The 15,047-nt window shown below is 36.0% G+C and overlaps 1 protein-coding gene across 4 annotated transcripts; it reads left to right on the forward strand.

Annotated features, from left to right (window-relative positions):
- The first annotated feature begins 3,608 nt into the window (after positions 1-3,608).
- Positions 3,609-11,388, forward strand: LOC119068236 (proton-associated sugar transporter A). 4 transcript variants are annotated; one of them, XM_037171756.1, is made up of 11 exons: positions 3,609-3,890; positions 4,095-4,302; positions 8,981-9,243; positions 9,302-9,568; positions 9,624-9,725; positions 9,785-10,077; positions 10,143-10,431; positions 10,488-10,629; positions 10,700-10,874; positions 10,943-11,202; positions 11,246-11,388. In XM_037171756.1, exons 2-10 carry the CDS (start codon positions 4,115-4,117, stop codon positions 11,171-11,173), a joined length of 1,950 nt encoding a protein of 649 aa, XP_037027651.1. In that variant the 5' UTR covers positions 3,609-3,890; positions 4,095-4,114; the 3' UTR covers positions 11,174-11,202; positions 11,246-11,388. The 4 variants fall into 4 exon arrangements, with proteins under 4 accessions (XP_037027651.1, XP_037027652.1, XP_037027654.1 ...); XM_037171757.1 differs by having other exon boundaries at positions 3,609-4,302; positions 9,785-10,071; XM_037171759.1 differs by lacking the exons at positions 3,609-3,890; positions 4,095-4,302 and adding an exon at positions 8,440-8,469.
- Positions 11,389-15,047: the final 3,659 nt, after the last annotated feature.

Here is a 15,047-nt window from a genome sequence, read left to right on the forward strand (position 1 = left end):
AATTATTTAAAGTAGCTGTTGTGGTAAAGTAGTAGCTAATCTTGTTCATTAAGACTGAACCAAACCGAATTGAATGTTCCTAAATCTTGCAAAAAATGCACTCATCAACAGGCAAGTTATCCATAAAATCGACCCCATATCAACAAATGCATGGACAAACTCAATAACGTAATCTTAGATCGATCTGTTAAGCTCTTCAGACGGGCAAAGTGTTGACTTACGGAATGAATAGACCACCATTGGTCTGTTGATTGAACTAAAAAAGTGAGTATATTCAGATCAAGAGGTGAAACAGAACAATGAAACAATACACAGTTCTGGTGGCCGTTGTCTGTGGTAACACGTGTATGTACTGCATTGAACATATGAATTTTGTAAGTCGAACTCTTTTTTCTACAAAAAAAATCTCACAGGCGATCAAATAACTACACCGTGTATGGCATATGATACAGATCTGGATATTACAATTTCTATTATTATGTTAATCACTTTCATAAACGTCCACAAATATCTAACGTGTGGCTGCGCTTTTATATTATTATATTATAATTAATGGATACAAATGCATAACTATAGAGCAAAGTGAATATTGGTTTACCACACAAGGATGTGTTGTGTTGGTCGTGTGGCCAGTTTTATTGATATTATTTATGTTTCTTTTGGTTGGTCCGTTGCTATTTATTTAAACCGATTTTTTTAGTAATGGAATAGGTAATTGATATATCTGGTGACAGTAATAATGTAATGAATATAGAATGGGTGATATATATTGTGTTACCTACCACTAAATACCTTTCTCACACAAGGTCAATAACGACTATGGGGACCAATAATTAAATCAGTTTGGTTGCTATAAGCAGTTTCATGCAAATTTCGTTAAACTGTCCACTTTTCTCAGATCTAGCTGGTTGAACAACTACAAACAGAAAAAATAAAAAAAACGCACAAATGTAGACTCATGAGAAGCATTCATAACGCCAAAATATATGCATGAGATTAGTGGAAATTTGTTCGATTGTGGAACTAAGTATTAATTCAAGTCAACAGGCGCGTTAGCAAGTATGGACAAAATTGATTGAGTGTAAAAGAATGTCTTGCCGTCGGTGGAAGACAATGTCGGTCCAAAATAAAGCAGGCTTGCCATAATTCGAAGAAATGTTAGGCTTCTTCAGCAGATAGAAATGTCTTGTGTCATAATGATAAGCAATCCCCATCGAAGTTAAACAAATTATCCCCGGGTGTTTCCTAACTAGCGCTGAAATATCGCCATCTAGTCGCGAATTTTCGGCTCATGCTGGAAACCTGTCATTTGCTAACAAAGCCAGTATATTTTAGGAAAATAACTAGTAGCCACCCATCACTTTCGAATGTTACAAACGTAACTTTATACCCATAGCAATTACATTTATTTCACGTGGAACACTTTAAACGGTAAAGGTAAATAAAAGTTAGCGTACAACGTAGTCATTAGAAAATTCAAAACCGGGTTTGAAACCAGTATCCAAAGCCGCTTCTAACAATTTTGAAAACCAGTTTTGATGCGGCAACAGGTTTCTTCCAAGGCCGTTCAAAATGTCAATCGTCATCCATAGAGGAGCCAACACAACCTCACTTTGAAGTTTTCACCAACAAATTTGTTTGAGTTGCTGTTATGTTTGCTTCTGTGGATGACGGTCGGCTGCTTTCGGCCTGTCAAAATCCGTTTTTACCGTACGATGGAAGAGACCTACAGTGGATAATGAGTATTTTGAGAAGTATTTCTAAACAACTGTTTTCATTGAATAAGCTTTCGTCTGACATTCTACGAAATGTTTTCGGACTTGGTTAACAATATGGTCTGAAATTTGGAAATGTGGCATTTATTCAAGGTGGAAACTACGCGAGCAAACTCTGTCTCACCCACCTCCATTGGCGTACTATTTCCTTCTATTGGTTCCATTGGTCTAATATGAATGGATATTAAACATCGCCTATTTTTGCGAAGACATTTTTCCACTATTTCCCGACATTTTCTCATTTTTCCATTATTTTCCAAAACTTTTTTCGGGAAAAAAGAGAAAATATTGGGGGAAAGCTGGAAAGTATAAGAAAAATTGGTAAATTTTTAGTCGTTGAGATTATGCGAGATGGCTTATAACGAGAAAATTAAAAAAACTTCAATGCAAAATATCAAAGGTCTTCAAAAATCCGATACAAGAAATGAAGTACATTTTCATGCTTCGGGGCCGAAAATGAGGGCAATTTTTCGAATTTTCTCGGGTTTCCGGCCCTCTGCATGAAAACTCACATGTGCACCTGCTTGGGACGGTTGATTTAAGGCACTTTCGCTTGTAGACCTCACTTCGTTCGGCCTACAATCCGCGAAATTGCCTAAAATCAATCGTCCAAAACAGGTACACAAATGACTATTTAATTCCATTTGTACCGACGAATCAATCAAAACCGACTGCTAAAACTCGACAGAAAGGGTATAGATTTGAGCACACACTTTTTTTTATTTTTAATTGTTCTATGATGATTCAAAATTATAACACATTTTAGATGAAAATTCAAATAATAAAAGAAGCAGAAACGGTTATTGACTTCGATATTTTCAATATTTGCTCAAAGCATTTTTAATGTTTGTCTGGAGAAAAAAACTGTTGGAATTAAAAAAGTGCTCAGTAAAGTGACACAAAAAACTGTTAAGACCCACCTTTGCTTTAGTTTAAAAGTTTAGACTTTTTATAACATTTATTGAAACTATTTCAAATGTCCTTATTAGAAGAAAGATGGAAATTGATGACAATAATTGTGGACTCTGGTGTTCGAGAATCTGTTTTTTATCTTATGGTTCAACATTTTCTAAGAGTGATATCATGTAAATTTGGAAACATTGAGAAAATTTACTTTCATTCTTACCCCCCGAACATTGAGTACATTGTCTTTGACATGGCTTGTGCAAGAACTGCTCAGGAAAGTATAGGTTTCATTTTTGGAAACCGATTTCCTGAATATAAGTTATCGATTAGTTGCTAAGAATCCAGCAAATTTTAGGGAATTCCAGTTGTTTAATTTACAAGGTCCAGCAGTAGTCCGGTAATGTCATCTAATATGTCATTAACGCATAGAACGTGTTTTTAAAATCCTGGGCGACCTGACTGAGTACCAATTTTCCAAAAGTCTAAAAGTTCGAGGCTGATCATACGCTATTTTACTCAACAAAGCGAAAAATCCACAAAACAAGAATCGACACAACATCGCGGGTGAACTGGTTCCAAGGGGATGTGAAAAGATGAAATTTTATATGTCGCCATTCACTCTTAGAATACCAACCCCTAAAACATGTCCATTTTACAATTCTCCAGAAAATCCTAAATAACAATATCTCTTTTCCGCTTATTCTAAATTCATAGACTAAACTACTTGTTGCTTTTAATCGTCATCGTTACATAACATATATAAAATGTAGAAGCTTAGTCTGTTATGTGTCGGATTTTCCTCAACATTATTAAAACAATGTGTATACACCACACATTTTCCGTTCGCAAACATTTAAATGCGCAAGTTTTGCAGATTGTGGTGGTGGAAAATGAAGTATAGAAATCGTATTGTCAGTGTTGCAAAACCCTCTGTAGCTGCAATAGTTTTTTTTCCAATTCATCACATTCGATAGAAATAGCGTAACAGTTTCATCTTTGCAAAAATTTAAATGCCGCAAAGATTTTGAATTTCAAAAAGAAAATCTCAACGTTGGTTGGAGGTGGATAATAAATTGTGAATCCGATGAATATATTTATCTCTTCATTATTCTATATGCTTTGTTGGTGCTAATAAAATGTTATTGATTACGGATTATTAAAGTCACTGGATATTAAATTACGAAAAGTTACACTTTTGTGCTGTGCTAGGTAAAGGAAAATTGTTTAATTGGATTAACGGTCTTTTCATTTTTGCTCGGTATTTTTAAATTGAACGAAACCGAATGTGAATTATTTAAAGTGTTGATATTATCATCCAAATTGTAAATTGTTAGACACGAATTTTTCTTGCATCTGTAGCAAGTTACTTTTGCGTCACAAGTTAACCGAATCAAAAATTTTGTTTTTGTCCAGAGGACATTGCTTAGCGAGCCATGGAAAAGTTACACTCATATCAAGGTTGGACGGGCAGATTTCATGGATGGAAGGACGATTTGAGGGCCCGTTACGATAATTGGCGTGAAGAGCATCCGGAAACGGTAATTGAATTAGTGAAACGAGTAGCGAAGGAACAGGCAGAACGCGGAGGAGAAGCAACAGATGATTATTCGCACATTTATAGGTGAGCAATATTATTATTTTGGGTAGTCAATTGACAAATGACTACATTATAGTCTTATCCAAAATAAAATAAAAAATTTTGAATCGGCCCTCATGTATCTATCTATCTAAACAATAACTTATGTTACGTTGAGAAGAGCGTGTTAAACGTATCTGGAGATAAAAGTGAAATTCGACACGTTTTCTACTTGGGGAGTTGTTGTGGTTTGTAATTGATTCCACAGCAATTTCGTTGAACAAATGAAAATCTAGATTTTTAAACAAACTTTTTGTAGAAACATTTAGAATCCACAACCACTCACAAAACAGAAAACGTGTCGAATTTCACTTTTATATCCCTGTTTCTGATTTTACTAACGACACGTAGAAATATAATCCCAAACGTCTTCTTTTTAGAGGACATTTCCTCTTTTTTTCGTCGAATTCTTCTTTCTTTTCTTTTTGCAGAAATTCTAAGAACATCACTTTTTAGACCCGTACGAAGTACTGGGGTCTTATAGGTCTACGCATACGTTTGTAACACGTCGAATTGGACTCCCTGAGTAAGGGGAAACCTATTGTGGTTGTCTAGAGATGCCAAATCCGCGAAAAAAAAAGTCCGTCTGTCTGTCCGTCTGTCCGTCTGTCTGTCTGCACGATAACTTGAGTAAGACGCATCCGATTTTGAAAATTCTTTTTTTTCCCGTTTGGTAATGTCAAAAGACAGGCTAAGTTCGAAGATGAGTGATTTTGGATCGACCCCTCCCGAGCTGTGGCCCAATAAGTGCTTTACGGTAGATATCTCCGGACATTTCAACGTTAAACTTGTAAGTGATACGTCAAATAAAAGGTATTTACAATACCGATCGACAAAAGTTCATGGAAATCGGATGACCGACTCGTGAGTTAGACCCCTTGGTGTGGAACAGGCACAGGGCGGCAAGCAGTTTTTGCTTGTAGGTCGGCCACATTTGAACATATTTCGTCTGTTTTAGCTTTATTAGATAGGTATTGACCGTACCAATCAGGGAAAAAAAATTTATGAAATTATGTTCTCCGGAGCGTGAGCTAGGTCTCTTGGAGTGAGCTCTTATCTGGCTACTCGGAAGTTCAGTGAACGTGGTGTATTTTGACAATATCTCGAGTAAATTTTGACCGAATTTCATGAATTTTTTTTTTGTTTGAAAGGTATTGACGAATGTAAAGCGTCGGTACTATTTCCGGTCTCCTAACAAAATGGCTGCCGGCGGCCATATTGGATTTTAGTAAAACGATATAAAGTGGGGAAAATGATGCTTAGAGAGTTTCTGTTAACATGGAAATAATGTTTTAAGTGTGAGGGGTTTCAGGGATTCCATATATGGACATCTATATATACCTATATACAGCTATATTGAGCTATATACAGGCATATAGAGCTATATAATAGCATATTCCTCTGTGAAATGTTTATTTACAGTGAAATATAGGTAAATATAGCGGTATATGGCTGTTTAAATAGGAATTTATGAAATTTGACTTCGTACGGGGCTGTCTATATTGCCTCCGGCAATTTAATTGTATATGATAACAAGGCAAAGAGTGGATAATGTAAGTGATTTAAAAGGAAGAATAGTTTTTCAGCAGAGAAGAAAATGAAGTAAGAGAAATGAAGAGTTTCACATTAAAGGCTTTTGATACGAATAGGTGTTTCGTACGGGTCGGCGTTAGCTATGTTTTCATATAATGTCCTCGTTTGTCCTCTTTTTTCATGTAACTAATTGCTTTGCTTTTTAGTAAATCTTTGTAGATTCGGAAAAATTTTAAATTACAAATTTCACTGCGCGGCTATTTCTTTACACAGTTTATGAAACATTGGTAATTTTTAAGGCTCCAATATCAAATGTCATTTTTCTTTGCTCATGTTCAAAAAACTTTGCTCGCTTCGGCCGCATTTTTCGTCACACTTAGACATGAAAAATCTTATGTAATTCAAGAGAGTTGAGAGAAGCTAACCAAAGAAAGCTGTTTCAGGCCTAATTACGTTCAAATGTAAATTTATTATGTTATTTTTAAAGGAAGAAATTAGTACACTTCATCAGTAGTAATAAATTAACGTCAAGCTAAGATTGTACTATTCATACCAATAAAAGTGTTTTTGAAAAAAAAAATTCAATTTCGATTGAAAATGTCATTTTTTCTGACAAAATTTATTCGTACATTGTCACCTACCGTTAATTTGATCGTTTCGCTTTCGTCCCCATGTAGTTTACCTATAGTTTACCCTACCCGTTGCATTTCACAGTAACGTTTAATTAGGTCAAATAATAATAGGCAAGCTATCCACTTTTCCAAATAAATCAGCGTCCCCTTTTATGTCAAATGTCCTCTTTCTAAAATTCACAATCTGGGAACCCTACCATATTACCAACATATTTTCCATCTTTGTATCTCTTCTACGAAAGGATTAATAGAATGAATTTAAGTTATCAACCAATCAATATATAATCACGTAAAGCACAGTACGTCCGTTGTCAAAATAAAAATTGGGAGCCACAGACGTAGTGTACTAAGTACTATGGTATCTATCAAAAGATTAAACAATTATGCAACGTTTGTATTAGGTTGAGTCTTTGTCATTACTGTGCAAAAAATTCCATCTTTTTGTGAGAAATGACACGATGGCACCGTCGAACAAATTAAAACAATTATTTTGAAATAGAGCAAGGCTTTGTATGGCTTTCGAAAGAGTGCATTACTTTCGAAAAAGAGCATGACTTTGGACACGGAGCAAGGCTTTGGAAACAGAGAGAGACTTTCGATATATTTTTTGTTAAGCTTTCGGTTATTGGGTCTTTTGTTACCTTCGCTGGCAAAATCTCATCGCAGGCATGAGCGCCGCCGAAAATAAGCCGCCGATCAAGCCGCCGCCGGCCATTTTTGAGCAAGCCGCGCCGGTGCCAAAAACACGGCTCAAGCCGGCTTGAAACGGCTGGAAAATGAAATAAAGATTTCGAAAGGTGAATGGGTGAAATAATTTTGAAAACCGAGATTCCTGTTGATCCTAAGCAGCTCAAGTACTTTTTGAATTTTTTTTTTCAAAATTAAGAAAATTTTGAAAATTTTCTTGAATTTTCATGAATTTTCCAGAATGGTATATTACGTCCTCGCTTCTAAGTTTGTTGTTTTGGCAAGTATGACCTTTGCGGAACGAGCCGAAGGCGCACAATCAGTTAATTCACAAATTTGAGAAAACTTTATCGATCTTTGCGAATTTTCTCGATTTTTTTTCTTTTCAATTTTTACTTGATTTTCGTGAGCTTTCGATTTCTTCTCGAAAACCATTTTCTTAATGAGTTAAATGAGTGTACCGGAGCATGATTTTCCATTTAGTTCAAGTTTTGAGGCAATAAAACTGGACGTGTTAGTGAACCTTAGACTTAGAGACTTGCTTGTAACAAGACCAGTTCCACTTGCACTTTGAACAACCTAATCTACCTACATTTTCGCTTTCCGTACAATTTCATTTTCATGCTTACTAGTTCATTTTCCATGAATTTATCTAAACGTTTTTATTTTGAAAAAAAGTTAAAAGGAACCTCCAGCCGAGCCGTTTTAAGCCGGCTCAAGCCGATTTTTTCGCCGCCGCCGAGAATTTTTTTTCGGCTAGCCGCCGCCGAAAGTATGACGCCGTCGGAGCTCATGCCTGTCTCATCGTCAAACGAGTTCAAACAGTAAAGCTGGGAAAATATCATAAACCTGTCATGACCTGAACCGGATACAAACCTGACAAGTTTATCTAAAAATGTTATAAAATTTATCAGGAAAGACATAGCACCGATTCCAGCATTATCACTGAATTAACAATCGCCAAATTTCGAGGCTTCGATGATGAGAGCTACCACTTAAGATTGTAAATATTGTATTGTATGCTTTAACTCATACGACGAAAACCGGTCATCTATCTCTGAAAGAAGTTGAGTCTTAACCGTAGAGGTTAAATTTTATGCCGTCGCGTCGCCTTCGTCCTAACACTTTCTTCCAGAACGTCGATACATCTTTACTAAAGAAACATGATGTGATTGCATCAGCCTTTTCTACGTTAATGCTAGGAGTAGAGCGCGAAATATTTCATACAAGTTGCAATAACTGAAACCAAATTTCCGTCTCCAATTCGTAGTGGGCATGATAGTGTCAGAACCCAGTTTCGGTCATTAACTCTATTTTAGACTGTCTATTTTAATCAACAAACTTTTTATTGCGAAGATTCTTATGGAAACCTAGAATAACATCTAGAAAATTAGGCATTGTATCAAGTGAACATTACGATATAAAGTCAGATCCACATCATTTACCATTTATCGTAACACAATTAATATGAACCCTTTACTTTGTGTACACCCTACAAAAGGCTCTGACCGAAATAAAAATGTCCAACTTGTACAAATGGACTCATAAAATCTGAACGAAACGGTTTAGTCGGAACGGATATTGTCAATTTGAAACAATTTAGCATAATCCTAAACACTGCGTCAATAAATTGTTTTTCAAATAATCGTAAACACCCATCCGAATCCATCACAATAAAGCGTAATATTACTCTGGCATACATTCAATTCAATTACACGTTGTGCGTCGCATACATCTATTTACATATAAGTAAATACAACGTGATAGTGTAAATTGACACCCTCAGCTAAAAAAGTTGAATTTATTTTCAGAACTAAAACGCGGTTGGAACTGATACAAATCTCATGCGCCGTTATGGGTATCGAATTTTCCTATGCTGCTGAGACTGCTTTCGTATCGCCAACATTGCTGAAAATTGGCGTCGAACATCAACATATGACGTTGGTGTGGGCTCTATCGCCGTTGGTTGGATTTTTTCTGACGCCAATACTTGGCTCGATAAGCGATCGATGTCGATTGAGTTTAGGTCGCCGACGGCCGTTCATTGTTCTTCTATCGATTGGCGTCTTCTTGGGTTAGTTTTGGTTAAACATTTCGAAATTTCATTCGACATCCCGATATTTATTTCTCAGGATTACTGCTCGTTCCAAATGGCGAAGATTTGGGATATCGATTCGGTGATTTCAATCCGTACGAACAAAATAGCTCGTACATTCCGAAGCCGGTTACATCACATCGATCAACAGCAATTGACGATCCAACTACAGAAAATAAAAGTGGAATAACGCCCCATCCATGGGGTATATTGTTCACCATATTGGGAACGGTTCTATTGGATTTCGATGCCGATGCTTGTCAGAGTCCGGCTCGAGCTTACTTACTGGATGTTACAATTCCCGGTAAATATTTGTTTTTCGGCAAGATCGAATTAGGAGTTGAAATAAAATGTTTCAGATGATCATGCGAGGGGACTGTCTACATTTACCGTTATGGCAGGACTCGGTGGTTTTATGGGCTACTCATTGGGCGGAATAAATTGGGACGCAACTTTTATTGGTAAAAGCAAAATTCTGAGCTGTTGATTGACGGTGATGTAACAAATTAATTCGTAACAGGCGCACTACTAGGTGGACACGTACGAGCTGTATTCACCTTAGTAACAATTATCTTCATTATTTGTGTCAGTGTGACCGTTACAAGCTTTCGTGAAATTCCCCTCTGGCGACTTGAAGCTCAACCGGAAAAACTACCCAATTTCTTAGATGATGAGAGTGTGCATGACCACCAGGAGGCAGAAATGACCAACGAAACGAAATTGATTGACAATAATGAAACGACCGATAAGATGACAAAAACATCTTCTTATGGTGCTATGGGAAATGAACAACTCGATGTTCCACCTGTGCACGTAATTTAAAGTCAATTATTTCAGTAGTGATGGTATATTTGGCCATTTTTTTTAAATTTAAACAGAACAATAAGCGACGATACACTATGCCGCCACTGCCAACGAATCCAGAATATGCAAGCCTATCCGGACAAAATGCCGACGAGAACACATTCAATCAAGGTGCAAACATTCAGCCATCGATACCGATCGGTCACGAGGAAGGCGTCGCATCATTGTCCCATTATTTGATGTCCATTGTTTTTATGCCACATTCTTTGCGAATGGTTTGTCTGACCAATTTGTTCTGTTGGATGGCTCATGTTTGCTACTCGTTGTATTTTACTGACTTCGTTGGCGAGGCTGTCTTTGGGGGTAATTTGTTAGGATTTCGCGTTTAATATGAGCGAATAAAAGGGTCTTGTTGTCAGGTAATCCAAAAGGAGCTGAAGGCAGTGACGAACAAATGCTGTATGAACAAGGAGTCCGCTTTGGCTGCTGGGGTATGGCTATGTACTCTTTGTCATGCGCATGCTATTCATTAATTATAGAGAAATTGATTAATCGATTTAAGTGAGTCTTGCGTAATATGAGGAATTTTTCGAGTGTCACCATGCTAATCAATTGTTCATATTTCTGAAAGGGCAAAGAATGTGTACATCGGTGGTTTGCTATTTTATTGCACCGGTATGTCGTTGATGGCTCTAACCAGGGCTCGTGCATCGGTGATAATATTTAGTTGGGCTGCGGGTGTAATGTACTCGACATTGTTCACGATGCCATATCTACTCATAGCTCATTATCACGCTCAAGGAACCGTAAGTATTGAACATTTCGTTGCATTCAATTCAATGGATTAATTTTTCCGCTCCTGCCAAATTAAAAGTTCGAAACGCACGTCAATGGCGAAGCGAAAATGGGCACCGAACTGCGTGGCCTGGGAACGGATGTGGCGATTGTGAGTAGCATGGTGTTTCTAGCTCAGTTCATTTTGTCACTGTGCATGGGAACTATTGTGTCATGGAGCGGAACAACCACTGCCGTCGTTAGCGTTGCAAGTTTTCTAAGTCTTTGTGGTGCATTATCAGCTACTCAGATCATGTATTTGGATCTTTAATTGGAAGTGAAATGTGCGATAAATTACAAGAGCGGACGCGGGGAAAATATTCGAATTTCGTGGTCTGATCTTCATAAATGTTAAGATTGTTGTGTATATGTTACTGGCTGAAATAATAATCAATATAGAATACATGATTACAAAGACACTTCTCTTTCATTTAACATTGCAACAGAAATTTAAACAAAACAGAAGACGGAATCACACAAAAGTGAAGATAAATGCAAAAGAGCAGTACATGCTCAATTAATTCGTTGTTCACTCCGGCATGCATTGTACTACATTATACATTGATTATACTTGCATCATGTATTTAGATCTGTAACAATTTTGCAGGAATTCATTGACTTCGTGTAATGACCTACGACAGCTTCTGCTAATTTTATTGCTACTGTTCACTTAACATCCATTTGAGTCAAAATAGCTATTTAGCTAGCTAGTTAGTAAAAAGGGGTTTTTGCGAACTAGATGTGAGTTCGGCAACACATCGTGTGCGTAAAACCCCCTATTTACTAACTAGTTAGCAAATAGCTATTTATAAACTGAAAATGTCCCATTAAAATTGACCTCAGTTAACTTGCACGAAGCTGATTAAATTTCCCTGAATTTTATTTTTAGGTAGAATTAAGAGATTCCTTAGGAAAAGAAAAGATTCCTTAAATTTAAACGTTAAATTTTCCCGGAGATTTACGAATACAATAACGGAAGACTTGGATCGCAAGTAAGTCCTTACACTGCTAATTTCGATATTGACTTCGACTACCATTTTGTTGATAGCACTTTTTACTGTTCTCTACGTTCTCCGAGCCAAATATTATTCAGAGATTGTTTCACTTTCATCCACTTGTTCATGAGCTCGGTGTACTTGGGACTAAACCTGTCTTGCCCGTTTCTCTTCTATGTACTCATTGAAGAGTATAACCTGAAGTGAATCATAACTCGCCGATCCATGAAGCAATTGTCTTTTTTAGCAATCCACAAACCAACCGTCTTCTCGTCTTTTCTATGTCTTTACGCATTCATTCCTGGACCCTCAGAGTTCGCTTTCAATCTGTGGAAGGTTTGTTTAAAAAACCAAATCGGAAGCGAATATTGGAAGTTGCAGTTTATGTCGAAAAGGGTTCTTTTGGGATTGGATAGAATGGAATTTACGCTGTAAATTAACTAAGAAATTTCAAACTTCCGTCGCCTCAATCACGACAAAAATTAACTGCAAAGCAATTGGAACCTCTCTAGTATCAGCCAATTTTTCTGACACATCCGATCTGCGATACAGCCAAAACACTACTGAAGAATGTAGCTAGGACAAAGAAAATTTGCTATCGTTTCATGTTGACAAAACCATCAGGATTCCGAAAATGAGTGTAGCGACTACGACGAAAAAACGGATTAAATTCCTCATTGCTTTGAGCTTGGAAAGCGGCATAACATGCTCGAAGAGTGCCATATTTGAAAAACGATAGAAAGTTCGTACTGCACCGTTACGCCATACATTCTCCTAACACAACGACAACAATGAAATGTGGCAGATTATTTCGACAAAATTAGAACTTCAATAAAACAGAAAATCGGTGAACACGAATAGTGTCAGGCGTTCCAGTGCGTAATGCAGTGTAGTTTAGTCAATAATGCACATACGAAAAACTGAAAAAATGTTCAAACGGATCCGGAAGTGGACCTATGGACCAGCACTCGGCGAATTTGGTACCATTCGGTAATTATCCCTGCTACACGATAAACATTTTAAATTGAAAACTGTCGTCCATCACCAGGGGCTATTTAGTTGAATTTTCAGCGAATTTTGGCGAATTTTGACGAATTTTGGCGAATTTTGACGAATTTTGGCGATTTTTTGTGAATTTATACATGATTTTAAGAAATTTCAAAGAATCGTAGAGCTTAGTTACATATTTTTGGCCAAGACATTCTAGAAATCTATTTTTAACGGGGAAGCCATGATGGCTTTTTTTTGGAAAAACGATGAAAAATGTCCTAATTTTGTGAATTTTATATATTTGTGAATTTGGTAGATTCTTGCATATTTTTGTTATGCTATATCACAAAACTAGCAAAATATTTCAAAAAACATAAATTTGGAAGAAAATTTTCAAAATTTGAATTTTTTAATTTGGGAGAATTTCGGCGAATTTCGACGAATTTTGGCGAATTTCGGCGAATTTCGGCAAATTAATTCAACTAAATAGCCCCTGTCCATCACTGAGTTATGTGTGTTTAAGTACGGGTTAATATGTATTAATATACGTGAGTGGGCTAGATGAAAAGCAGCTGAAGCAAATTGCGTTACAAATTTGGCTGTATTTACCTATAAACTCTTGATGAGCACAAATTCAAACCGTTTAAAACAAAAACAAAATATTTTTTTTTCCAATTTGTCCGATTTGTCGATGCTCACTGTAATTCACTGTAAATTATGTGTAGCCAGATATACTCCACCGAAAACAGTTTCTTTAACAGTCATGAGATTCCACATGTGATTTATAAAAATGATTAAATGACTCGGTTGACCAAAGAAAATCTAAAAAAAGGCAACGACCCTACGTATTGTGGAGATAATAATTTATCCCAACAAAAATCTCTTCGAGAAAAGTGTGACGCAGTCTTTGAAATACAATTTCTAAAATGAATGATATCGCTAGAGTTGACGCTTTCAGCTTCGTTACGCAAAAATTAAATTGTACACCCAATTAGTTCAAACAAGCTGGCTTAGTTTTCCTCATCATCTGACAAATAATTTTTACGAAAAAAAAAATTGACTGAAAACGACAAAAATTTTACCAAAAAAATCTGCGTCGCAAAGTGGCAGATGTTCCGGAACAGACCTACAAGAAAATTTATCTGCCACTTTGCGACGCAGATTTTTTTGGTAAAATTTTTGTCGTTTTCAGCCAATTTTTTTTTTGGTAAAAATTATTTGTCAGATGATGAGGAAAACTAAGCCAGCTTGTTTGAACTAATTGGGTGTACAATTTAATTTTTGCGTAACGAAGCTGAAAGCGTCAACTCTAGCGATATCATTCATTTTAGAAATTGTATTTCAAAGACTGCGTCACACTTTTCTCGAAGAGATTTTTGTTGGGATATCAGTCGTTTTAGAAGTGTAGTCAACACTGCTTTGCAGAACAGTTCTAATTCAAAAATTTGACGAAATTCGAAAATTTGACAAAAATCAAAAATTCGACGAAAATCGAAAATTTGACGAAATTTGAAAATTTGACGATATTTGAAAATTTAACGAAATTCGATAATTTGACGAAATTTAACAAAATTCGAAAATTTGACGAAATTCGAAAATTTGACCAAATTCGAAAATTTGACGAAATTCGAAATTTTGATGAAAATCGAAAATTTGACGAAATTCGAAAATTTGAAAAAATTTGGCGAAATTCGAAAATTTGACGAAATTCGAAAATTTGACGAAATTCGAAAATTTGACGAAATTCGAAAATTTGACGAAATTCGAAAATTTGACGAAAATTGAAAATTTGACGAAAATTGGACGAAATTCTAAAATTTGACGAAGAAAGAAATTATCTATCTGTCACCATTCAAGAAATACCTCTAAAAACATAATTAAACATAATTAACCCACCCATTTCTTTTTATTATTTTTTTTATTATTTTTTTTAAGGTATTTCAGGTTTTAGGTATTTAGAGTGATATATATTTGATCACCCTAAATACCTAAAACGTGAAATACCTTAAAAAAAATAAAAATAAAAAAATTTCCACAAAAATCATTTGCGTTTTCAAAAATTTCGCGCACAATAAAAATCCATATCACCCTCATTCATTTGTTGTCATAAACGGCGGATGTAAGGAACGAATCCAACGTTTAAAAATCGGTCAACTTTTG

Source organism: Bradysia coprophila, assembly GCF_014529535.1.
Source record: "Bradysia coprophila strain Holo2 chromosome X unlocalized genomic scaffold, BU_Bcop_v1 contig_173, whole genome shotgun sequence".
Classification (NCBI taxonomy): domain Eukaryota; kingdom Metazoa; phylum Arthropoda; class Insecta; order Diptera; family Sciaridae; genus Bradysia; species Bradysia coprophila.